Source organism: Camellia sinensis, chromosome 9, assembly GCF_055761805.1.
Source record: "Camellia sinensis isolate YWXY chromosome 9, ASM5576180v1, whole genome shotgun sequence".
NCBI classification, from domain to species: domain Eukaryota; kingdom Viridiplantae; phylum Streptophyta; class Magnoliopsida; order Ericales; family Theaceae; genus Camellia; species Camellia sinensis.
Genome location: NC_138969.1, coordinates 87936609 through 87964583, shown reverse-complemented (window position 1 = coordinate 87964583; position 27975 = coordinate 87936609). Strand labels below are relative to the sequence as shown.

General features: G+C 35.7%; 1 protein-coding gene across 1 annotated transcript in view; it reads right to left on the bottom strand.

Annotated features, from left to right (window-relative positions):
* LOC114258054 (cullin-4) overlaps nt 1-17319 on the bottom strand; it is a 41077-nt gene extending 23758 nt beyond the window's left edge. Inside the window, exons 1-3 of the mRNA XM_082887254.1 lie at nt 16862-17319; nt 2704-2819; nt 2274-2620 (exon numbers count right to left, since the gene is read on the bottom strand). Of these exons, the coding sequence (XP_082743380.1) occupies nt 2274-2620; nt 2704-2819; nt 16862-17165 (767 nt within the window). The 5' untranslated portion in view covers nt 17166-17319. The remainder of the gene's footprint in view (nt 1-2273; nt 2621-2703; nt 2820-16861) is intronic.
* Nucleotides 17320-27975: the final 10656 nt, after the last annotated feature.

Below are 27975 nucleotides of genomic sequence, written 5' to 3'. Positions count from 1 at the left end.
AATGTCAAGAACACCAAGATGGGACTTTATTTCATATTTTTTAAATATACTTTAATTTTTTAAGGATAAAATGGTGCTTACAAACTAAAAAATAGCATTGAAGTATAAAATGGAAGTCTTGTGCATTAATTATCTAGTAAACTCAACTACTTATACATACACATATCCTATACCTTACTCTATATTACATGAACTCAGATATGAGTATCTGGGGTGAATGTGTGTCCAAGTGTCAAATCTTCATAAACTTAAATCTTGGGATAGTGAGATATGTATCCAAAAGTTGCATATAGGTACAGAGATGCGTCGTAGACAATTCTATATGTTGTGTATTGTGTAATATTCTTAGATAAGATGTACACTAAGCAAAAATGTAATTGAAATTAAATAGTATTTAGGAAAATATAGAATTTCTCCTTCTCACCCACATGAGAAGCTAAAAATATTTCTTTACTAGCAAATGCGAAAAAATTAGAGGATCCAAATGTCTAAACTAGGTACGACACATATCTCACACCCTTACCCTAGTCATATCCGATGGACAAGAGTAATTTAGTAGAAATAATAGAGTCCATGTACCACAACCCTTGCCAACAGTCTAGCACAAGTACTTATGTAATTAATATGTAATTTATAATATGTAAATTAAAATAAATATATATATAAATTAATATGTAATTTATATTTATATATTATTACAATACATTTAATATGGGAAATTCTATAATACCATATGCCCCAGTTATGACATTTGTGGTCTTTTGTTATCACCTATTGTTGTGTTAGTTATGACTTATTGTGATATTGGTTATGACCTATTGCAATTATTATTTTGATTATGATCAACAAAGTCTTTGGTTATGATGTAGGACATGCCTAACATGTGAGTTAGTTAGGAGTAGTTAGTTGGTGGCTTGTATGTGGAGAGGTAGAAATCATTTTGTAACTAACTTTGATATATGATAATTGATTGATTAGAAGATATTCTCTCTCTCTCTCCCCAACCACCCCCCCCCCCCCCAAAAAAAAAAAAAAAAAAAAAAAAAAAAAAAAAATCAGGCTATACTTTATGTAGTGTTTGGTTATGACTCATCTTTTTTTTTTTACCACAAATATCATAACTTGCATATGGTACACACTCCAAAAAAGGTGTTTATGGTAGCATGACCCATTTAATATATATATATATATATAAGATATTTCTTATTATATATAATATAGGGAAAATTACACTCGTGCACTCTATAGTTTGTTTATTGTCTCAATTTAGTACTTATAGTTCTAATTGCATCAATTTTATAAATAATTCTATTCGCACACCACAGAAAATCTCAATACATACTATTTGTATCATTCGGATATAAACTTTCAAAGAAAAGTCAAATGCCCAAACAACTATTTTTTATTGGAAAGTTTATGTCTGAACATTTGACTTTTCTTCGAAAGTTTATAAACGAACGACACAAATAATATGTACTGAGATTTTTTGTGGTGTGCGGTGCGAATAAAATTTCCCCAATTCTATCCTTGAATTTTTCATATTGTGACACTTAAGTCCAATTGACAATGCATGTCTAGAAATTGGACTGAAATCAATGGAACAATTAACCCATCTTCTAAAGTGATTGAGGGGTTGGCGTCGAATTTAAATGAGCCCTTTTCCATTTGACCATTTGCTCTTGATTTCTATTCAATTTCTTAACAGATGTTATCAATTGGACTAAATTGACATGGTACGAAAATTAACGGGTAAAATTGATGCAATTGAAACTACAAAGACCAAATTGACACGAGACCAATTACAAGGACTAAGGGTATAATTTTCTCTATAATATATAGTACATAATATTTCTTTTATAAGTGACATATAGTATATAATAAATTATATTTAAAATAGTAAATATACATCAAATATATAAGAATAAATATCTAGTATGTATTAATTATTAAGATATATTATATAATATATTGTTTCTAGCACTGATCATTTCATGAGGGACCATTCCCTCCCTTGTAGAGTGGGAATGGGCATTCCAATGGATTAATCATTCCAATAGAATGATCATTCAAGCCTACATTTGCTGACATGGGAAAGGTAAAGGGAAGCTAGAATGGGCATCATGTTCCCCTATATCAAATGTACCCTAAAGGAAATAATAAATGCACAGATGTTCATATAAAATTGCAGCAGTGACAGGCATACTTGCATAAATTAGACATTTAAACATGTGAAATTAATTAAAAGTCAAAGTTTAGACAACGTCAAAAGTTACCTTTCACTCTCAATCATTTTTAGAAGGCCAAATACAGTTTTGTGTTCAACTTCCGCAGCTAGAGAAAGATGTTTACGGAAAAGCTGCAAGCCCATGTCCCACAATGAACGCACATTTGGGGTTTGTTTGACATATGTTCTATCAAGATACAAGGCTATACCACGAATCATCAACATCTGATCACAAAAGTCCTGCCAGCATTTCTCCACTAGTGATAAGAAAACCACCAGATCTTCACTTTGGCCAACCAAAGATTGTAGTGTAGCAGATACGTGTGCTTCACACTCCTTTTCAATCCGTTGATAAAGACTTCCCCCCATCTTGTGCAGGCAAAGGTCATTGACAGCCTAATAATAACACAGATGTTTAATTCATATTACAAGGAGCTATTGTATCCAAAACAAAGGAAAAACAATGTGTTAGAACCCACCTGATAAAGCTTCTCCAAGTCACAAGGATCTGGCTGCTTCAGGAATATGGCACTTATAGCAGACTTCAGTGTTGCCCATGTATTTTCCTCAAAATTTGTGGGAAGAGTTGGTTTAGCTTCAACGATATGAAAAGAAAATGTAAGGCAAATAATATCAGGTCCTTACGTCAATATATACTGTAGGAAAATAAACAATATATTCTGTAAGGTGAGTTTAAGCTCAATTTTTTTGACAATTATTTTCGACAGAAGACTAATCTCAGTCATAAAAATCTGGCGTCAGGGATTTTACTTCCCCCCCGCCCCCCAGCAAGACATGACAAATTATCAGAGCTCCACAAAAAGAGGATAAACAATCCATTGAGGTAAATGAAACCATAAAGAATGGGTTTCTCTCACTAGAGCTTCGCACAGTTGCCAACCATGGTGAAGGAGGCACGATTTCCTAATTCATTCCATGGTCTTAAGAGCACCCGCATGGGCTAATCAATATGCTGCATCATTGAGGGTTGTTTTTCAGTCAGTTTTCCTGAGGTTTTCGATCCTTGGTCTCTGTCCAGGGATCTCTCTTTGCGGAGTGTCTGAGTCCGCTTGACGAGGTTCTGATTTTCGCTGGACCAAGGAACAAAATTTCGTTCCTTTTCCATCAAAACTGCTAAAACATTTCCTCTTTCTAGGAAACCGAAATGAAACATGAGTGGAATACCAAAATTCCAATGTTTCCACCAAAACACTATGAAACATACCAAAACAATGACTAGTTTCAACACCTAAGAATATTTAACATTACACATTTCTATTTGTCTATCTTTGTCAAAAGAAAATTTTGAAAATAAAGAAACACAAAAATAATTCATCCACCGAATTTGAGTTTGCTCGAATCGCCCGAACTTGTGCATGCCAGTCGACCGCCCAAACGACCAGTGCAACCCTTGTCAACCGCCGTTGGCGAATGACTGGCCAGACGACCGACATGGCGATTCGGGCAAGCCAAAATTCAGTGGATGTAGGATTGCTCAAAGAAATATTAAATTATTAGAGAATCTGAGAAACTAGAAAGATGGAAAGAAGAGATAGAAAGGAGAAGATAAAGCAAATATGATTTAAGTCACTTATTATCTTTCTTTGTTACCATAAAATACCTTCCCTTTTTATTCTTTCATTCCGACTACTTTTCGAATTTTGCATATTTTTAAAATTCTCTCATACAATGGCAAACCTCTAACTAACTAAACCTTTTAACATTTTACATTATTTAATTATCGAGAAAGTATTGACATAGTTTTTGTTTCCAAACATTTTCAAATGCTTTGGCCATGTTTGGTTTGTGTTTTAAGATATTATTTCAAAAATAATTTTCTGGAGAGAATCTAGAAAATTTGAAATTTTGTTTGATTGTATATTTTGAAAATAGTTTTGGAGTTTTGGAATTTGGGATGATATATTTTTTTTTATAGTTGAATAGATAGATGTGAGAGAAAAAGTGATTGAGAAGGAGAGAGGGGAGAGAAAAAATGATTGATTGATGTGTAGTAGAGAGAAAAATGATTTTGGATTTTTTTTAAAAAAAACTTCAACCAAACATGTTTTTAGAATTTTTTTGAGAGACAAACCAAACATGCCCTTTAATTTTCTCTCATTTCCGAAATGTTTATGTTTCCAAGCTAATCAAAACAGAATGCCAAAATGAAATTTTGATCCTTGAGATGGACCAATTAAGGGTTCAGTGGAAACGCAGAGGTAGTGGGTTTTTGTTCCGTTAAACGCCTATTTTCTCCTGTTATATGGTGAAGAGTCATGCATGGCACCGCCACGGACCAAAGTCGTGTTGATGAGACGCAGTGTAATGGAGCCTGAATTCACTGTTATTGCTATATCTTTTGGGATGTCTATCCAATTTTGATGAGGTTAGGTTTGGAACCTTTTTGTTTGTTTCAGTCTTTGAATAAAGGTGTAATCCTCAGTTGTGGTGGATGGTACTTGTAATTGTGGGTTTAGTTCATCGCGATCCGGTGGTCTGTTGTTGTGGCTGCTAGGAGTGCATTTGCTTTGCACACACAGCTGTAAGCATGGGCCTTGGGCAGGGTGTTCTTGATGCATGACTACTCCACCTACCTCCTTGATCAATTAATCGTGAATGTCCACGTGTTAACACCTAAGAGATAGCTAAACTTTTGTGTGTATGGACGGGGTGCTTCCCACTGATTTTGTTTTGTGCGATCCAACTAGCATCCTCTTTTGCTTGACTGTGGTTGTGTGTGTCTTTTGGCACAAGTTTATCTCGTTGGACGTGGATCCAAGAAATAATTTCTATACTAACAAGTGTAAGGTTATCCTTCTACCTAGCTAATTGGATATTGATTGGTTTTTATTTTTTTGGTTAGATTTGATAGGGTTTACCTATGTCTTTGTGTGTGCCTTTTCAGGCAATGTGTATAGGTGCGTGCACCAAGTTATCATGTAATACTTGGTTTTTGGTAATAAAAAGCTTAATTACCCAAAAACAAAAAAGAAGCCATAAAGAATTATTCTCTGACAGAATTTTTTAAGGACCCCTTCATGCCAAAAGACATCTTGCCTACTTCCAATTATACAATCTTCACTACTACTATTTAGTTTTTTTTTATTTTTTATTTTATTGGCAACAAAAAAATTATTAAAAAAGAAAAATGAGTACAAACAGAGGATAAGATGTCCTCTACAAAGAGTAGACAACATCAACTACCAAAAACTAAGACATAAATTAACCATCACAAATCGCTTTCCAATCTCTAGAAATAATAATAATAATAATTAAAAGGTGGAATAAAAGTGCATATGAAATCAGTACCAGTAGCTTTAGTGCAACTTTAGAAATTTACAAAAATTCACATATTAAGTATTTTGGGATGAGACCAGAGCTCAAGAACTCCTAATATGTAGTTTTTAAGTATATGACGAGACAATTATATTTAACTTTTTTACATATGAAAAATGAACTCTTCAAAAAATTCTAGAAATGCCTAGACTTGTGACTCCTAAAGTGTTACTAAAAACGAGCAGGTTTCAAACCCACATACACTGCATCAAACAGTCACAATATCCGCTAATATGAATCTAGAGCTCATAGGTTTACATGCAACCATATTAAACAATATATTCAGTTCAACAATATATCCCTATAACAGGTTAATACATGCAGTCAAGTTCCAACGACATGAATCGTCACATAGACCTCTTCACTTGATATGCATGTTTATTCTTATATTCCAACAACAATATATAGTCATGTTCAATATATATTTGCTACAAATAATCACATGCACCTGTATGAATTTGAAAGAGAACAAGGTGATTATTCCTCTACTTGTTGAAGTTTCTCTCTCTATAACATGACTGAAATGGCAGTGAGGACTCACCAATATGCCTCCTCTCCTCACTCTTACTCTTCTAGTTTTCTTCCCTACACTGAAGATGGCAGAAATCCTCTTCTTCCTCTCCCACTCTTATTTTGTCATCTTTCCTTTGTCTCTCACACAGGTATCCCTCTAATCTCCCCTCCACTCACTAAGTTTTATAATTGTGGCAGTGTCACATTACCCACTAGTAAGTGTAGAAAGAGTCTTAATCCCATGCATATACATATGCAGAAATATTATATTGCAAATACAGAAGGCATGGGTTTGATTCAGAGTTTGGTGGGGAAAAGGGGCAGATGTGGTGATTGGGTTAGGTCCCTTTCTAGATGTGCATGCTGTCTTTGTGTTTTGTGATAAGCGTGTTGGGGCCAAATGATATATCCTGCCCTTGGGTTTATTGAGAACTTTGTTAGGGACAAACTATATATTGCTCCTTGACAGCCTTCACATTGTGATATACATATGCATATCCTTTTGTGATAACAGAGAAAGTTATATGAGTTGGGTCATAGGAACATGTTACATGGGATGGGTAAAGTGGTTTTGGCTTTTATATTCTGGTGGGTATAGAAAACTGAGTATATGGAGGCACTACGTACATGATATGCCATCTTTTTTATTTGCTTAATTGATGTAAACACAGTTCATTTTATGTTAGTTTGGGTGCACAGATGAATGATGCTTATTTTATTTGGTGGAGATTAGAAGATGGGCTTGTGGAGGTTTTTATACGAAGCTTATATTCGGATTTAATTTTCTTTTTTATGAATGCTCCATGGGCCAGTGGCTGCCTTGCTCTATAATGCTATACTTTCTCATGGTATAGAAATGTTGAAGAGCAGACATATGTCATCTTTTGTTAATTCTAATTCAATCATATTGTGGCAACACCTGAAGTGCAGACAATATACGTATATATATTTTGTAATAAATATATGTATATACCTATAGTAAGAGAGAGAGAGTCTCCTAAACCTTATATTCACATTCAATCCATCAATTATGCATGTCAACATTGAAACTGGTGTCTTCAGAAGTTGTATTTTGGAATAGCAAGTAAATGAATTTTCATCTGGTCGGCCTTAGTTGTACCAAAATGTGGGTCTCCACAAACTCTTGTTTTTTCATCCATTTCATATGCTTTGCCCCACATGCCATTGCTCGAGAGTGACACTACAAGGGGCACTTGATTTGCAATACATCTCATTACGCAGTCCTGAATGGTTCTATCATTTTATGTCAGCAAACTATTCCACTGCCAACAGTAACTTTGTCTGGATCCTTGAAAAGACACTGCAGTGGCATAGAGACACGGTTCCCAATAAAGTGGCTCTAAGTTGCAGGCTTGTAGCTTTCTTGAAAGTTGACATTCTCAACAGATCAATGATATAAAACAAAACACAAATAAAATAAAAGAAACGTTGTCCAGTACTGTCCTGACAGAGCATAATACAATTGTCAAACTGGACTAGTTAACTTCCATTACCAAATCCTCCACTTTCAGGCCTCATGAAATTAGCTGAATTATTGAAGAATCCCAGGGTTCAAAGATGTGCTTTAACTAATTCTGGAAAATTCAATGCAACAAAAGATAATTTATGGGGAAGCATTTTAAGAATTAAGGACATTTCCTCTCTAACTTGTTTAATGCTTTTGTCTCCAACAGATGATGCGTAAAACACATCCACCCATGCAGTTTCATGTCCGACCAACCTACTACTCGGGTGGCTCAACTAACAACAACATTGAAAAACATTTTGAATTTATTTCTACAACAGTCCTTTTTGCATCAAACCTTTTTCAAAATCCTCAATATTAACAAACCTCATATATAACTTCCTTATTAAATAGATGCATTCAGTAAAACTCTCCTACTGTCTTGAAAATTCAAAGAGGTGCCTATTTTATATCTTTTTGATGATACTGAATAGAGGAATTTTGACACATTGGTCCTAAGCAAATGGACATTTCTTACCTATGCTAAACAGCATAATAAGCAAACAATTTGGTGCACATTGTATCTTTTAATGCTCCAGTTCTGAAGTCTTGAATCCCATGTATTACAGAATTTCTAAATTAAATTTTTTTTTATTTGGAGCATTTTTTTTTTTTTAATTAGAATTTGGGGCCATCTTATATATTGCTCAACAGTTTGGGCATCTAACATATCTCTATCTCTATTCTTACCTTTGGTTAATACTGCAGCATGCTATTCTGGGAGGAGATTTACATGAAAATGAAGCAGAGACAATGTAAAACTTCAAGAATTCCTAGACACCATAAGTAATCAAAGATTGTCCCAAGTCATCAAAGGTGAAAAATATGATCATGCAATTTTGACCTTTAGCCCTAGGGTTGTGCATCTTGTTCAATGCCTCCCAAAACAAGCTATTAATCTCAGAACAGTGAGACAATATGTCACTGAAGTGGCTAAAACCATATACAAATTTATATAAAAAAGACAAAAAAAAAAAACCCAGTAGGAGTCTAATAGAATTCTATATGTCTTCATCAAAAGCCACTCACCATTTGACAGTCTCTAACAGACTGAAATGGAACAAATGATTTCAAAAAGCTAAAACCACTTAAAAATTTGGAACAACTTAGCCAAACTTGTTAACAATGAATCAATCAGATTGTCGCCATACTACATAAAACCCTAACTAAAATCCCACTGATAAGTTATAACTACTAAGTCAATGACGTTCAGAAGCACAATGCCCATTACACAGGAATGCTCGATTTGATTCACTGGAATGAGATGTAATGTAATGGAATGGAATGGAATGGAATCAGTCCCTTACAATGGTGTACAACGATTTCATTTGTAATGTATTTTCTGTCAATTATTTAGTCAACCAAACATAGGAATGAATATTTTGATAAAATGATCATTCTATTCCACTCCATTCTAGTGAACCCAACACTACCTCGCGAAGAGCCCTAGATACTGATCAATACAAACATAGCTGTTAGAAATGGGCGCCCATGTGGTATGACCCTTTTCAGCTTTTTGAACCTTATCCAAATAGGTTTTGAATTTGAATTCAAACCTATTTGGATAGCCACTCAGGATATATATCTATCATATCCTGATATGGATAAATGATATAGATATCAGATATTATCTCATATAACTAATATGGATAAATGAGATAAATAGATTACATATCTGATATATGGGATATGGGTGATTAACGTATGTTTTTGAGTTTTTCCCATATACTGACTCTCTCCCAAAAACAACGATCAAAGCCATTTGCACTGTGGTTTGTATGGGTGATATTCACTATTGTAATATCACTCCATTGCTAGGTTGATTGACCAGAATCAGGAAGCACGTGATTTACTCACGAAATCCTTCAATTCAGACTCTCTTTGAAAGGTATGACCATCTTTTGTTTTATTCCGCTACGTTATACTTTGTTTACATTGGTATCAGAGCAAGTTGATGGATATTTTCGTGTTTCCTTTAATCATGTATATATTTTTATATGTATATGTATACATTATATACATGAATATTTGTAGAGGAGAAAAAAATCTACTTTTATCAGATTAGGAGCATAAATATATTTTTTTTATGTTCATTAATGTCTTTCTTCATACCATAAATGGTTTTATTTTGAAAAAAGGAGTCCGGCAGTACAAAAATCGGACCAGAAAACACCCTGGAAGGCGGCGCGTGGTCTGCACGCGCCACCTGACGCCGTGAGCCGCTCCCACGCGCCAGATGCTCTGCCGACGCGCCTGCATGCGCCCTCACGCGCGCGCCCTCCGCGCCACGCACGCAAGCCGTGCCCTGAGCCGCGGGCTGAGCCGCGCACCAAGCCGCGCTCCGAGCCGCGTGCTGAGCTGGGCTCGCTGAGCCACGCCGTGCCGTTTTCCTCCGCCGGCTCGGCTGGCTTGGCTGCTGATGTATTAGGCGCTGTTTGTTTTGTTTTTAATTCTGAATCGCGTTAAATGGTCATAATTAATTCATTACATATTTGTTTTATGCGTGGCTTGTACTGTTAGACTCAGAATTAATTTTTCTACATTCTGTAAAATTTTGAAAATTTTACGAAAATATAAAATATTTTTTCTGTGTTAATAATTCATGTTTTATGCTTTAAAATGCTTCTGGTATTGCATAAATAATTTTCTGGGGTTGAAATTTTTATTGTAGACTTCTGAAAGGTTTTACTATTTACTGGTAATATTGTCTCATTTTATCAGTTTCTGAATTTTTTATTTCTAATTTTATGTATATTTATTAGTTATTTAAAATTCCCGAATATTTCAGAAATATTCCAGAATATTTCAGAATGATGTACATTTTAATTATGGCATAATCTGAATATTGTTTCTGTTTATCAGTTTCTAGATTTTTTATTTCTAATTTTATGTGTGTTTATTAGTTATTTAAAATTCTAGAAATTTTCAGAAAATTCCAGAAAATTCCAGAAAATTTCAAAATGTTGTACACTTTAATTATGGCATAATCTGAATATTGAATACAGCATATTTTTTGGGTTTGTAATATGTTGCAATTAAAAAAGCATGATTATTTATTTATTTATTTATTTAAATTCCATTATTAAATAAACATAGCATGAGTTGTTTGTAAATTTACATTGAGATGCTATTGTATGGAATTTATCATGCTTTGTATATGCCATAAGTAGTGGGAGATTGTTTGATTGTTTTTTGCGCATGGAATTAAATTAAATTTTGATAATTATCACTAGAGGCGCAAGAGATGATTACGAGCATAGCAAATTTTCGATCTTGAGACATGTGTAAAATTATCATTATTTAATTTAGATTTTTTTTTGCTGCAAAATATTTTGTTTTGTGTTGCTATCATTAATATCCCCTACGCATTTATTTACCCTGTATGTAGTAATGGCTGCTAAGACAGTGGTGGCAGACTTAACTAAGGGAGAGAAATTGGATGGCGACAATTATGATATATGGCGCCGTAAGATCCAATACCTCCTCAATAAGCAAGAAGTGTTGACCACACTTGAACAAGTGATGGTTGAGCCAGAGCAGGGCAATACAGCTCAACATCGTCGTGATCTTGAAGCCTTTCAGACTTGGCGTAACAAAGATCGGTGTGCGCGCTTTACTATGTTGAGCAGCATGCACAACAACTTGATTAGTGAGTTTGAGCATTGCCCGACTGCATTTGAGATGTGGGAAGCTCTTAAGCAAAAGTTTGGTATTACCTCTTTGGCAAAGCTACGTGGGCTGACTATGAAGTTTGACTCATATCAGAAAAGGGCGCATCACTCGATGAAGCAGCATTTGAGAGTCATGTCAGCCATGATACGTGAGCTTGCGACTGCTGGGCACAATTTGACTCAAGAGCAGCAAGTACAGGCTGTGATACGCTCTCTGCCAAATTCTTGGGAGCAGATGAAGCAGAACATGATGCATAATGAGAGTGAAAACATTCGAAGACATATCGCGTCATTTGGAGCTAGAGGGCCTTGAGGCGGCTAAGTCTGATGGTTCTGCTATGGTGGTTGAGTCAAGCTCACGTAGGACTTCTCAATTCAAATGCGGAAAAACAAAAGGTGCCCCTAAGAAGCAAGCAGCAGCTGCGCTTAAGCCCAATGGCGCTAGAAATTTCAAGCGTAGGGGCAAGAGAGGTGGTAAGAAGGCAAAGGCTAAATTGACATGCTTTAACTGCAACAAAGAAGGACACTTCGCTCGGGATTGCCCTGAGCAGAAGAAGGTACTCCCTTACTTAATTTCTCGCATTCAATGCTTTGTGTCTAGTCAAGCATTAATTGCTCATTCTCCTCATTTTTGGGTTGTAGACTCCGGAGCAACAGACCACATCGCGAGGGACAGAGTAGGGTTCGTTGAGTATCGCCAAGTACCTGCTGGGAGCAGAAAAGTTTACATGGGGAACGAGTCCAGTGTGGAGGTGCTTGGCATTGGCACATTCAAGCTGGAAATGCGACGAGGGCGCACCTTGTATCTTCATGATGTTCTTTATGCTCCGGATATTCGGCGAAACTTAGTTTCAGTTATTAGCATGATGAGCCTTGGTTTTAGCTTTTGTTTTGAGAATAATGGTGTTAGCATTTATTTGGGAACAATTTTTTATGGTTTTGGTTATCTTTCAGATGGTTTTTTAGTTTTGGATGTGGATGATTCTAGTCTTAATAAAAATGCCAATGGCTCTGTTTCTAATATTGCATCTTTTTGTGATAATGATTTTATGAGATGGCATGCTAGATTAGGCCACATAGGGCAAGACAGGATGACTAGATTGGCTAGAGAAGGTCTTTTAGGCCCACTCGCTAGAGTCACTTTGCCTACTTGTGAGCACTGTCTTGCTGGAAAGGCAACAAGGAAACCATTTAGGAAAGCCATAAGGGCATCTATTCCATTGCAACTTATTCATTCTGATATATGTGGACCAATGAATGTGAGGGCAAGGCATGGAGCCCCTTATTTCATCACATTTATAGATGATTGCATGCGTTTTGGTCATGTCTATTTGATTTCTCACAAGCCAGAAGCATTGGATTGCTTTAGACGGTATGTTAATGAGGTTGAGAATCAATTAGACAGGAGCATTAAGGCTCTAAGGACTGACCGAGGACGTGAGTATCTATTTGAGCAATTTAAAGTGCTCTGTGAGGAAAAAAGAGATATCAGGCAATTGACAATTCCTAGGACTCCGCAACAAAATGGTGTAGCGGAGAGAAGGAATCGCACATTGCTTGACATGGTTAAATCAATGATGGCGCAAGCTAATCTTCCAATTTCTTATTGGGGAGATGATTTGTTGACTGCTGCCTACGTCCTTAACCGTGTGCCCTCCAAATCAATTCCTTCCACCCCATATGAGATGTGGACTAGCAAAAAGCCTGATTTAGGCAATTTGCGGCCTTGGGGTTCGGCAGCTTACATACACAACGCTTCTCATAAGTTTGGGAAGTTGGGCCCTAGAGGAAAGAAGTGTATCTTCATTCGCTATAGTGAGCATTCTAAGGGCTATGTGTTTGTTGGGGAGCATCCGGATGGAAGTGTGACTGAAATTGAGTTGCGAGATGTGGATTTCCTAGAGGAGGATTTCCCTAGCAGAGGTGAGGTAACTGGAGAAGTAGAACTCTATGAGATGGAGGATCTACTTGAAGGCGCACCTAGTAGCCTAGTAGAGAATGAGGAAATAATTCCTCAAGCTCCTAGGGACAGTGGGAGCGATCTACCTACCCATGGATTAGATCCAATGGATGAGGATTCTCAGGATTCTCAACCACGTAGAAGCAAACGTGGAGCTATACCCCGTCGTCGTTTTGAGATTGAAGGGGAAGCATTCATGATTGCTCCGAGTGATGAGATGGAGCCTAAGAATCTCAAAGAGACTCTCTCATCCCCTGCTAGTAAAGAATGGAGTACTACAATGGATGAAGAAATAGAGTCTATGAAGAAAAATCATGTCTGGGACTTGGTTAATTTGCCGCTAAGGCGCAAGACTATTGGGAACAAATGGGTTCTCAAAATCAAGCGCAAGGCGGATGGTTCCATAGAAAGGTATAAGGCTCGCCTAGTGGCGAAAGGTTACACCCAACGAGAGGGTGTGGACTATGAGGAAACTGTTTCACCAGTTGTAAGTTTTGCCTCTATTCGCCTAATCCTGGCCATAGTAGCTCAGTTGGACTCAGAGCTATATCAGATGGACGTTGAAACTGCATTTCTCAATGGAGAATTGGATGAAGAGATCTATATGGATCAACCAGAAGGCTTTGTGGCAGTAGGTCAGGAGCGCAAAATTTGCAAGCTTCAACGATCTATTTATGGCTTAAAGCAATCATCTAGACAGTGGAATCTGAGATTTCATTGAGCCATTGTTTCTAATGGGTTTATGATGATTGATGAAGATCACTGTGTGTACGTTAAGCGGTCCAAGGACATTTTTTTGATATTGTCATTATATGTAGATGACATATTATTGGCTGGAAATGACAAGGAGATGATTGTCGCCACTAAAATGTGGTTGTTCTCTACATTTGAGATGAAGGACATGGGTGAGGCGAGCTATGTGCTCGGTGTTAAGATCCTTAAGGATCGCTCTAGGAGACTTCTTGGTTTGTCTGAAGAGACTTACATTAAGACTATTCTAGAGCGGTTCCAGATGCAGAGCTGCAAACCCATTGACACTCCTGTTGCAAAAGGCGAGAGCCTAAGCCTTGATATGGGTCCTAAGACTCAAGAAGAAAATGAAAAGATGGCCCGTGTTCCCTATGCAAATGTTGTTGGAAGCTTGATGTATGCTATGATGTGTACACGTCCTGACATTTGTTATGCAGTCGGATTGGTGAGTCGTTACCAATCCAACCCAGGACCAGCTCATTGGAAAGCAGTTAAGAGGATATTACAATATCTTAGAGGGACTGCAAATTACACACTTTGCTACCAGAGTTCAGATCTACATCTAGTTAGCTATTGTGATGCTGACTGGGGAGGAGACCTAGATGAGCGTAAGTCTACTTCAGGATATGCTTTCATGCTTAGCGATGGTGCTATTTCTTGGAGCAGTAAAAAGCAATCCTGTATCGCCTTATCGATTATGGAAGCTGAGTTTGTGGCTTGTTCATCTGTCGTTCAGGAAGCTGTGTGGTTGAGGAGATTCCTTCAGCATTTGGATGTTGTCACACACACTACAGACCCTGTGACTATCCATTGTGACAGCATAGCTGCACTCGCTTACGCTAAGGATCCTAAATACCACGGCTGAACCAAACACATTGATGTGAGGTTCAACTTTATCAGAGACATTTTGGCGCAGAAAGAAATGATCCTGGAGCACATCCCTACGAGTCGCATGGTTGCGGACCCTTTGACTAAACCCATTGCTAGAGATGTTTATCTTACTCATGTTAGGGCTTTAGGACTACGTAGGTGGTGATATTTTTATGTGTATTCAGTTGAACTCATTTTTTTGGGGATATTTATGCCATTAGTATTCATATTTGTTTCTATTATACATTTATGTTTACTACTTTGAGTAATGGTTTGTGAATTAGCATACACAAAATAATTAAATTGATGTTAGCAGGCAAGATTGGCTCACTCACACGAGCAATCGCCCTTAGCGCTAGGTAGCTAGTAAGGATGAGACTAGAAGCTAAAATTAATAAATTATCCACTAGCTATGTCGCCTTGGTTGGAGCCAAGAGGTCTTGTTAGAGACCGACCATGGATATGAGAGTACCCACTTTTCCATGATATGTCTGTTATGGATAGCCATATGCGAGATCTCATTTGATGCCTGAGAGGCGAGCAAATAGAGAATTCGAGTTAGACGCTAGGAAGCGACTCGTGCGCTTAAGAGCGACTAGACTAAGATCTGTATGGTGTGTGAGTTTAACATCACTCTTTGGAAGAGTAACTCCACTGTAACATGCATTCATACTGTATGTGCTTATCGACCCGTTAGCGAGGTGAAAGAATGGATCCCTGCTTCTTCACCGTGTCCTAAAAGTCATTTTTCCCTAAATGACTTCACTTTGTGCCTTTTGTGACCTTTGACTATGTCATAAGATAAAGAGTTGATGTTCAGCTACTTTGGTATGTTGCCTGCGGTCATGTATGATTCGGCTTTAAGGGACATTACTGGGAAAGCGGTCAATTTCAAATTAAATGATATGAGGGTGAAGGGAAGATCATCTAGTTCTACATCTCTGTTCTATATTCATTGTCGACAACTCACATCGCTCTTTATAGGATGCTGATTGGGTGTGAATATAATGCGGGACCTAGGAGAGTCAAACATGCTCTTTGAGGGATTAGAGATATTTTTGGACTGATGTAGCTAGATGGGTCTGGGTACATGAGACACTATTTCTGTTCTTTTTGGGTTGATGTCTCTATGCTGACTCATATTGAATTTCTAGTATAGAGCTCCCACTTGCAGGTGTTCTCAGCGGTCGCACGGTGCATTGGCTAGTATGAGATTGTTCATTTTTGGGGAGATTGAGATAGAGATGTGGCAGTGTCATGCCAACTCATGTGCGACTGGGAGATGTTAGAAATGGGCGCCCATGTGGCATGACCCTTTTCAACTTTTTGAACCTTTTCCAAATAGGCTTTGAATTTGAATTCAAACCTATTTGAATAGCCACTCAGGATATATATCTATCATATTCTGATATGGATAAATGATATAGATATCAGATATTATCTCATATAACTAATATGGATAAATGAGATAAATAGATTATATATCTGATATATGGGATATGGGTGATTAACATATGTTTTTGAGTTTTTCTCATATACTGACTCTCTCTCAAAAACAACGATTAAAGCCATTTGCATTGTGGTTTGTGTGGGTGATATTCACTATTGTAATATCACCCCATTGCTGGGTTGATTGACCATATTCAGGAAGCACATGATTTACCCACGAGATCCTTCAATTCAGACTCACTTTGAAAGGTATGACCATGTTTTGTTTTATTCCGCTACGTTATACTTTGTTTACAATAGCAAAATCAAAGCAACTCTAATTCTAAATATTAAATTAACATATGTTCACAAAAAGAACGTTGTATACATAGCAAAGAGCCCTAGATATTGATCAATACCTGCAATTCCAAGTAGTAATGTATTAACAAAATGAACAATAGGTCTTTAGGTCCAACTGAACCACACTCAAACAAGCAATCGAGCGATCAAAACAATCAATAAATGATGAATCTTTACAAAAATTAAGCATATTAAAATATGAATCGATAGAGATCAAAGAAAACCTTTGAGGAGCTTGATGACGAGCTTCTTCGCAGGCTGAGGCGGCGTGGCCTTCTTGCGGGACAAATTGGTGGCGGAGCGGCCGAGTCCAGCGGCGGCGGGGTCGACGACGTCGTTTGGGTCGTTGGGATCTTGGATCATGGAGGAAGAGTGTTGGTGGTGTTGGAGGCCGTTTTTATTGTCGAGAGAACAAGCGACGGCCTGAGACTTGGCCTTTTTCATCGCCAGAAAATTAGCGCCGCCGCCGGAACTGCTGCCGGTGGTAGTGTTGTAGACTGAGCGCTTCTTGTTGTTGGCTTGAGACATAGAAGGTCAAATCAACAGGTCATTGTAAGAGAGAACCCAAACAGAAGAAGAAAAGGAAGAAATAAAGCTCCAGATTATGAGAGAGAGAGAGAGAGAGAGAGAGATTTGCATTCCCTTTTATTTTATTTTTTTTGGGGTTATGATACATTACTATTTGTATAATATTTCTGGTTTTAGTTTTTAAAAAAATCTTTTTAGAAAAAAAAATTTTCATATTTTTTTGTTTTAAATGAATTTTTTAATTTTTAAATACACTTATAAATATACTTAATGGACTCCTTAAATTTTACTATATATAAAGTTTCGGGTTTTAATTATGTTTATTGCATGCTAATATTTGGAAATGGATTGGATTGATATGGATTGGGTTGAGCAACTTGACATCGACCGTGCTGAGGTGAGTTTAGCTCTATATGAGAGGGTCTGAGAATATTATGGTAAAATTTGAATGCTCGTCAAAAAATTTGAAGATGGCTAAAAAATTTAAATTCTTTAAAAGTGGTGAGAGGCTTGAATTTTTCAACGGTCGCAACTAGAAATACAATAACAAAGAGATAACGGAGATAAGATATTAGGTAAAGAAGAAGGCAAAGTAGTTAGAGAGAAAATAATGGGGGCATTTCCCTAAATAAGCCAAAATACTAAATCAATTCCCAAACTAAGCCGAGTTTTGAAAGATTTCCCAAAATAGGCTAAATCGTGGTTCACAACCACGATTTCAACATATATGCGCCTGTCTCGCGTGAAATTTGGGAAGTGTTAAAATCGTGGTTACAAAACGCGCTTTTGATTAAGAAATCGCGGTTACAAAAGGCGCTTTTAATTAATTTTTTTTCTTCTGAACTCGCTGTTCTAAACCACGCTTTTATTTTTTAAAAAAAAAAATTCTAAACTCGCTGTTCTAAACCACGATTTTAGCCAAAATGTAGAAACGTATTTCGAAAACACGTTTTCAACACAAAACCACGCTCAACTTTCAATTCATCAAACACACACAAACACTCTCTCTCCCTCTGATAACCCCATGCACAAACATCACTCACACTCAATATATATATATATATATATTTTAATATATATTTATAATTTAATATATATTTAAATTTTATTTCATAAAATTAATGTTAAATATATATAATAATAATTTATAATAATAAATAATAATCAACTATATAAAATAATTATTTTTTTATTTTAATTCTTAATTTTTTTTAATTTTACCGTTCAGGGATAAAATTTATTTTTTTTATTTTAAGGTTTAAGGTTTAATTCTTAAAATTTAATTATTTTTATTTTAGGGTTTAGGATTTATAAAAAAAAATAAATTTTAAGAATTAAATTCTAAATTCTAAACCCTAAATTCTAAACTCTAAAATAAAAATAAATAAATTTTAAGAATTAAACCCTAAACCTTAAAATAAAATTAAAAAAAAAATTTATCCCTAAACACTAAGGTAGCGTTTGGTAACATTTACGTTTTTGGTTTATGTTTACAAAAATTTTATAAACTGGTTTCTTTTTATTTTTAGAAAAACATAAATTACAAACGTGTTTGGTTTGAACAAAATGTTTAAAAAAAATTTTAAACATAAACTAAAAATATGTTTGTTCAAGTCCAAAATATTTATATTTATACTTATTATTTATGACAGTGGGATCACACATATTATAATTGAAAAAAAATTAATTAAAAAAATAATTGAAAAAAAACGTGGTTTGTAAAAATTAATTGGAAAAAATGTGGTTTGTAAAAATTATTTAAAAAAAATTTGAAAAAAAATTTAATTGAAAAAATTATTTGAAAAAAAAATATTTGAAAAAAAATGAAAAAAAATTTAATTAAAAAAATAATTGAAAAAAAAATTAATTAAAAAAAATTATTTTTCAAAAAAATTTATTTGAAAAAATTTTTTGAAAACTGAAACCGTAAACTCATTTTTGAGTTTACGTTTTTTCCTCAAATAAATTTTTCCAATTAAATTTTTTTCAATAATTTTTACAAACCACGTTTTTTCTAATTAATTTTTTTTCAATAATTTTTACAAACCACGTTTTTTCCAATTAATTTTTTTTCAATTATTTTTTTAATTAATGTTTTTCAATTATAATATGCGTGATTCCACTGTCATAAATAATAAGTATAAATATAAATATTTTAGGCTTGAACAAACATATTTTTAGTTTATGTTTTAAATTTTTTTTAAACATTTTGTTCAAACCAAACACGTTTGTAATTTATGTTTTTCTAAAAATAAACATAAACCAGTTTATAAAATTATTGTAAACATAAACCAAAAATGTAAATGTTACCAAACGCTACCATAGTGTTTAGGGATAAAAAAAAAAAAAATTTATTTTAAGGTTTAGGGTTTAATTCTTAAAATTTATTTATTTTTATTTTAGAGTTTAGAATTTAGGGTTTAGAATTTAGAATTTAATTCTTAAAATTTATTTTTTTTTATAAATCCTAAACCCTAAAATAAAAATAAATAAATTTTAAGAATTAAACCTTAAACCTTAAAATAAAAAAAATAAAAAATTTTATCCCTGAACAGTAAAATTAAAATAAAAATAATAATTATTTTATATAGTTGATTATTATTTATTATTATAAATTATTATTATATATATTTAACATTAGTTTCAATTTTATGAAATAAAATTTATATATATATTAAAGTATAAATATATATTAAAATATATATATATATATATATATTGAGTGTGAGTGATGTTTGTGCGTGGGGTTGTCAGAGGGAGAGAGAGTGTTTGTGTGTGTTTGATGAATTGAAAGTTGAGCGTGGTTTTGTGTTAAAAACATGTTTTCAAAACACGTTTCTACATTTTGGCTAAAACCGTGGTTTAGAATAGCGAGTTCAGAAGAAATTTTTTTTTAGATAAAAGCGTGGTTTAGAACAGCGAGTTCAGAAGAAAAAAAAATTAATTAAAAGCGCCTTTTGTAACCGCGATTTCTTAATCAAAAGCGCGTTTTGTAACCACGATTTTAAAACTTCCCAAATTTCACACGAGACAAGCGCATATATGTTGAAATCGTGGTTATAAACCATGATTTAGCCTATTTGGGGAAATCTTTCAAAACTCGGCTTAATTTGGGAATTGATTTAGTATTTTGGCTTATTTAGGGAAATGCCCCAGAATAATGGCAAGACTCTCCCATAGATCGCTTACTTTCACTCTCAAGGTAGATAATGGAGAAGAGAAATTAGTTATTTCCCAAAAATTGTCTCTCCAAAATCCATTCTCTTGTAAAGTTATGAGTGGGTGATATTTATAGGCACCTCATAATGCAAGATGAAACCCATGTGCGAGGCACATGGAAAATATTCCCTCTAACTATCTTATCCGAGGAGATGACTTCTTTAAGGATAAGGAAAACCCCAAAAAGGAGATCAACCTCTTGGCGAACCTTTCGTCTTAGCCACACCTAACCAATGATCTCCAATCATTCCAAAGGGTCAGGGGTAATCCCAAAGGATGCCTTGCTGTGAAAGGGTAAGTGGTAGTTCAAGAGAACACTCTACCGTAAATATTGCCAAGTCTTAGAGATCCCTTAGATCGTGCCACCTTGATTCGGGTATAGGCTAATTTAACCGAAAAGTGAATTTATTTCCACTTACCATCCTTAGGATCAGGTCCTTTGTTCAGACTCCGTCACACCCATAGTTATGGTGTGTCGATTCCAAAAAGTTCCGAGCCCACAAGTGTTCTGGGATTCATTAACAAAGCAACTTCTAGATTGCGTTCGAATCTGTTCAAAGCTAAGCGCTTCGAAATCTCTAGGTTCGTGGATCCGAATCCTTTCGAATCTGAGCTCAAATAGGTCTCTAGGATCGTGATTCCGAGCCCTTTTAAGACTAAGCAAATGCCTCGGAGAATGGATCTCCTTCGAGAGTTTCGTCTTTTTTAAAAGCAACAGTTAACCTTATCAAACATCCGTATGATCTAGGCCTTCTCAGATGAGCTTGTTAGACTTTATTTAGAGATATAATCTTGTTGGGCCTCTCCGGTCCAATTGGTTGGCTTTTTTCTATGTCCCTTCAATAAAATTCATTTGAAGTCACTTGGTGATAATTTCTCAGGGCCCATTAATTTTTGGGCTTTTTGATTAGGTAATGTCCCAAAATAATAGCAACAACACACCTCATGATATTCAAAGGAAAATGGAAACTTACGTAATATTAACCTTCTATTGATATCCTTTAACCGTACAAAAGATGACATATGCATGTATACATTCATAAATTCTAAATCCTAAATCTATAGCATATGACATGTGTGAGTGAACAGGAACAAAAGAAAATACAAATAAGTTAATGCCTTAATGACTATATCTTTCCAAGTCGATGCTCAGGTACAACAAAATGAGTTGAACTCCATACATATAAAGCTCAAAGCTCATACAACAAATATTTACACAAAAGAAACAAAAAGAAGCCCTTGGCTCCAAGGTCCTCCCAAGCTACGTCCTTGGTAGAGGCATACCATCAACACCTGAAAGTTGTTTGCCACATAAAGTGTGCTAAAGCCCAGTAGAAATATTTAAACACAATGAATGAAATTTAACGAAGTCATATGGTGAATGCATATGCATGCCATTTGTCAAAAATGTTACACATTCTCTTTTCATAAGCAATGCAATGCCATAGTTATATATATAAATCAATACTTTTTAAATCATAAAACAAGGCAGTAGATACAAAACACTAGGAATCTCTAGGTACATGTCTGCCAGTAAACTATACAAGTACTACCAAAGTCATTTTACTGGTACTAACAGAAAGGATCAACACCTAACCACGCAAGTTTCTGGACTTTCACTAAGGACATACAGACCAACATAATAAACCACAACCACATCTCCTAACTAGATTCACTAAGGTATACACCCCTTTTCTCAAAGCGATACATTTTCAATGCTTAAGTATGAAACAATGCTCAATGTAAGATGTATGAGTGGCTGAATTCAATTAAGCTAATCCACATGCAATTTCTACAACAATCAAAATTATTCTCCACTGATAGCCCAAAATAGATATCTCTATACAACTGATAAATTTCTAACAACAATATATAATTCAAAAATCTTGAAATGAGAGTGATAATACATATCTAACTCCACTCTCATCATCAACAGATACATTCATTTTATATTTTCAAAACTCAACATCTTTCCCTTTTTCTTTAATGGTCAATCACTAATGATTTCCAAGAAAATATCATTTTTCTTTTCAAAAACACATTTGAATGAGAAATTTCCAATATTTCAACACAACTCAACCATAATTTTATTCCCACAACATTCTTCAAGAACCCATTTGAAAACTCCTCTTTTGCATTTCAAAAACCAAACCCTAAATCAAAACCCCAACTCCAAATCACAATACTCTACAAGGAAAACATAACGAAGCTAAGAATCATACAAAAAAGGTTAAAGAAATCCCTAACTTAAGACAAGAAGAGTTAACAACACAAGACACAAGATTTGATGAAGGCAAAACGCAAACTTTCTCTGATCAAAACGACCACCTCTACATGCTCTACACTTTTCTCTAAGGGACAATGGTGGAAAAATCAACGGATTAAGGTGTATGGGAGTATTTAAACAAGAACTAGAGAGAGAAAGTGAAGAAATTAGGTTTTGAAATTTTTAGAAAGAAAGAGAAAGAAAAAAGTGACAAAAAAGACCTTTCTCTGATCTAATATATACACAGACCGCTCAAGCAACCAAACCACAGCTCGACCGTTGGGCACAAGAAGTGACACTGCTCAAGTGACGAAAACACCCGCTCTTAGAAGTTTTGCAAACTACAGAAGATCGCTCGAGCAGAGAAGATACTGCTCAAGCGAAGATCATCCTACCTGTAGTAGTTTCACAGACCTGCTAAAATTTTGAAAAAACTCAAAGACCGCTCAAGCAAACTTGAAGAAAACAGACATGAATTCTTTTAAAAAATGTACCAACCTGTTCACAACACAACCAATAACTCCAAACAACCAAACTCAATGACAACAAAACAAGAAGAAGTATAGACAACAATAAAGAGTATCAGATCCCAGATCCAAGAACATGAAAGGGTAGGGTCTAACCCAAGCCGTTATTGTAATGCCCCTAAACGCATCTCGAACCCTACCACTTCCATTATCTAAGAAGGTTGTCAAGAGAGAGTTAAGTTTTCCCCGACCACATGGATCATATAATGGCTACAACGATCCGCCGGTTCTATCTCTCAAAAAAGATAAGCAATCACCACTCGACGTACGCACAGTAACTCTTCTACGGTAGCAGTCTATGATGGCATAGTAGGAGCACAACCAATCATGCTGAGAATGACATCAAAACCAGACATATCTAACAACACAAAGCTGAATAGAAGTCGACAACCGGCAACCTTAATCACACACCTGCAACATTCCCGATTCAAAATAGTCTTACCCTCAACGGGTGACTCTACCATAAATGAAGACTCTAGTTGCTCACTTTCTAACCCCAATGAGGATGCAAATACAAATGCTATGAATGAGTGAGATACCCCGGTTTCTATCAATACACTAGCCCAAGTATTAAAAATAAGATAAGCACCTCTCACAACGGATGGTCCTAAACCTCTGATGCAGTGACAACATACACCCTTCCCTGTAACCTCTGATCTCCTAGATCGTCTCTCGAAACATAGGTCTGCTGTAGGGATTGTACAAATGTAGCCCTGTGTACTGTCTTGGGTGCCTGACCCCAACAAGGCTAATTGATAAAGATTGTCTCTACCCCTGACTCGTCTGAAAACCTCTTGATTGACGAGGCCCCGACACACTGGCTTACTCTGCTCTTTGTGGACAAAACTTCTTCAAATGTCCTAGTTGACCATAGTAGTAACATAATAGAGCCTGACCTCTATTCTGAGACTGGCCCTAAAAACGAGCAGACTAAGACTATGACCCACTCTTTTGTCCACACTCTAAAGCTTTGTGACCCAACTAGCCACATCGGTAACATGCACCACGGATCTGACCCTTGTTCTTTGAACTTTCACCCATTACAGAACTAGAAAACTTGGTCTGCTGTGGTAGTGACTAAAATGATGATGATGAACCCCTAGACTTCTTAGAGGATCCTGAATCACCCTGGGATTCTGAGTATCCTGTCATCTTCATCTTCTGCCTTGTCTCCTCTACCTTTACCATGATTTCTACATGTGCCACGACCTCTACTAACCAATCATAATCGCAGATCATATTACCTACCACTTTCATCAAGATTTTTGGTCTCAATTGTTTCTTAAATTCTAAGCATCGATGCTCTTCCATCGTCACTAGCTCAGGTGCAAAGCGAGAAAGACTAGTAAATGTGGCTTCAAATTTGGCTACAAGGGTATCGAGCTGCAATAGCTTTTCAAACTGCCTCCTCAACCGTTCCCTAGCAGTAAGAGAAAGGAACTTTTTTTGGAAGGCGCATGTGAATGCCTCCCAAGTATGCCCAACACGGTTCTTGGCATATTTCCACCATTGTCCGGTCTTTTCTTTTAATTAATAGGTTGCTAATCCCACCCGTAACTCACCCTCACGAATGTCCAAAATTTCAAAAGATTTGACGGTTTGCTCTAACCACTCATCCACTTTCATAAGGTCAGGCCTGCCACTGAACTCGGCGAGGTTTGAACGAAAGAATTCATTTTTTAGAAAAGAAGTTCTAGTCTTCCCTTCGACAATCCTAGCTACTTATTTGGCTTTCAGTATATCCATGGACTCTTTAAGAGCCCTTGCCATTTCCTAAGCCAAAGCCCCCATTGCATCTTGGGCCAATAGACAGGCCACATTGTTTTGACCCACTTTTTCTTCTTGTGAAGGGATCTCTAGTTAGGCCGGAATATTCCGACCTTCCCGGTGAGGTCTGCTACAGCCTCTAATGCGCCCAGACATTCTATAAGAAATAGAGGTAAAAATCAAATTCAAGACTCATTTTCCATACTTAGATGCTCCGCTGGAGATCTCATACGCCACATACGGTTTGTACTAATGCCTATACATGTATCTATTTCCACAGAGGGCAAACCACTTAAACACATAGTCACATAGAGCACATATGAACCACCCTCCTAAGATATCAACATGTCCTGCAGTGCTCAAGGACTTCAAAGTGGAAAAAGCATTGATCAGGTGCTTTTCCAAAAGGACTTCAATGAGTATAGTGGGTCCAAGTTGTATCCTAGAAGTTTGATCTCATACCCACATAGTTATGTAAACACATATAACATACAAGACAACCTAATGTCCCTTCCTACCATGATAAACCCATTATGGCAAAGCCATGTCTCACGAGCTCAAGGTATTCAAACCTAGTTAGTTCTAATACCAATTTGTAATACTCCCAAAAGATATAATATAAATACATCAATTAAAACACAGTTAACTCCAAAAGATCCTCTTCTTCATTGAACTACGGTTTTTACTTTACAATTCCATGTTCAATATATTAATTACACTTCCATATATAGCAAAGTTCAATAAGCTAAATGTAACAACCACCTCTGTAATTAATTAAGTTAATCATGTGATTTGCAATGATTATGTGGTTGTGTGTTATTTATGTGCCATGTGTTATTTTCCATGTGTTAATTGCCATGCGATACTGTGAACAGATATACAGAGAATGGGAATTGAACCTGTCTGAATCATTAAACCATAAGATTAAAATTAAATATTTGGAATAAGAAATTAGAGCCTGATTCACAAAAATATGGATAAATTTAGCCTGTTTTGAAGTAGGATGAGATGAGAAAGAAATTTATTGACTTTGATTCATTAATCTAAACTTGGGAATTATTGAGTTTATTAATATCTAAGCCCTTCTTTAGCTCAAGTTAACAAATGAGAAGGGGAAATTATAGAGATATATATTTTGTAGAGATAGTTCTAAAGAGGAAGAGAGAGCTTAGGAAAGAAGAAAAAGAAAATGATCAAGGAAGATTAGGGTCAACCTCTAACAATTCCACTAACAAAGGTAAGAAATCTTCTCTAAATTCATGAGATTGAGTTAATTTACTCATGAGATTGTAGAATCTAAGTTGAATTAAGGAGTTGGGTGGTGTAAGCTGAAATTAAAAACCCTAAAGAGAGGAATTGTAAGAAATTGCTTAAGATCTTGTCATACATAACATTATTCTTGTTCAATCACTTGTTTCTTGCATGATTCTTGAAGATGGAGGAAGAAACTCCATGGATTTTGAGTTTAGACTTTCCCATTTGCATTGTTCTTGACTTCCTCCTTAAATTCAAGCTTTTGATTTTGTAAATGACAAAATGGATTTTTGTTTTAAGTTATGATTTTGTTAGAAGTTGGAAATATGAAATTAAAGGTGTTTTGAAGGGTTTTGGGCCTTGATTTGTATGGAAATGGAGTTGGTTCTTGGAAAGGTTGGATTTCAAAACATAGAAGAATTTTTGAACTGCACTGCACTCTGACTGCATGAGCTACCAACCTTGCCCTGTTTTCTTCTTGTTTTTGTGACTTCTGGGAGTCTGATTGCCTAGTTTTCAAGTGTTTTTCATGTGCATATGCATCTCATGAACACGATGGAAATTAATGAATGAAAAGGAAAGAAATTAAAGAATGAATAGTTATAACCGAACCAGTAAGTACTAAATGAACTGAATATGCTTAAAATTGACTGAACGAATTGAATGTAATTTGAGATGTTGTGCTTAAACGGGTTGTGTAGGTTGCTTGCATGAGGAGTATCATTCAGCCAAGTACTATGAGTAATGTCTTTGTGAAGATATTTTCGTATATGAATTACTTGGAAAATGACTATGTTATCCGATAAGTTGTGAAACCTCTGTTTGTTATGAAATGTTAATACAATAAGTTTTTGAACAAGAACTTTGGAACCATTAAGTTATGATTGAAACTTTGAATTGTGTATGATATGATATGTTTCCGAAAATGAGATTTTGAATAGAATGAATAAGAGTCCCTTTTTGATTATCGAATGTGGCATCCATCAACACATGCTTGGATGTTCGGAAATTCCTATTATGCTTATGTTGATCCGTTGCGATCGTTATGTCTATGTCCATCCGTTGCGATTAGTATGTATAAGTCAATCAACTGCGATCGTTATGTATATGTCGATCCGTTGTGATTGTTATGCCTTTGTCCTCGGTCCATTGTGATCGTTTTGCTGATATTTTGTTCAGCACTATTGGGTCATTCCATGAAATGTAAGTAACTCTAAACGCTTTGACGAACCTTATGAACTCTAGATATTTATATCTAATAAATGTTTATTTCCACCGTGAACGTTCTGTGTAGTATTCAATCGAGTTTTGATAAGACTATTGGGTACGACGAAATATGTTGAGTTATGAAAAGTTTGATGATTCATATTTGCTATTATCCGTTTTCGAAGTTGGTTTAAATTAAGTCAAGAACATTACATTGTTTTGATTTTATGAGTTATGAATCACATTCATTTAACCTCCTTACATTGAGATTATTCATTGGGAATGCTTGTCCCGCGTATTTAGCGCGCGGCTATTTCTTCCGTCAACAGTTAGTCAATTTCCCGAACGAGGGATGGTGGTGCCACTAGATGTGCAACAAATCTGTTGTTGACATTGCTTGGCGCTGCCCTTGGTTTGATCTGCCTGCGATGAGCTACAGCATGTCCCGGCAGCCTGGCATTCAGTTGGTTGGCTTGACACATTGTGTCTTCTACTTTCCATTCCGATTCAGGCGCCAGTTCGGACAGGATCAGACTTGCCCAGAAGAGGGGATAGAGTACCCAGCTTCATT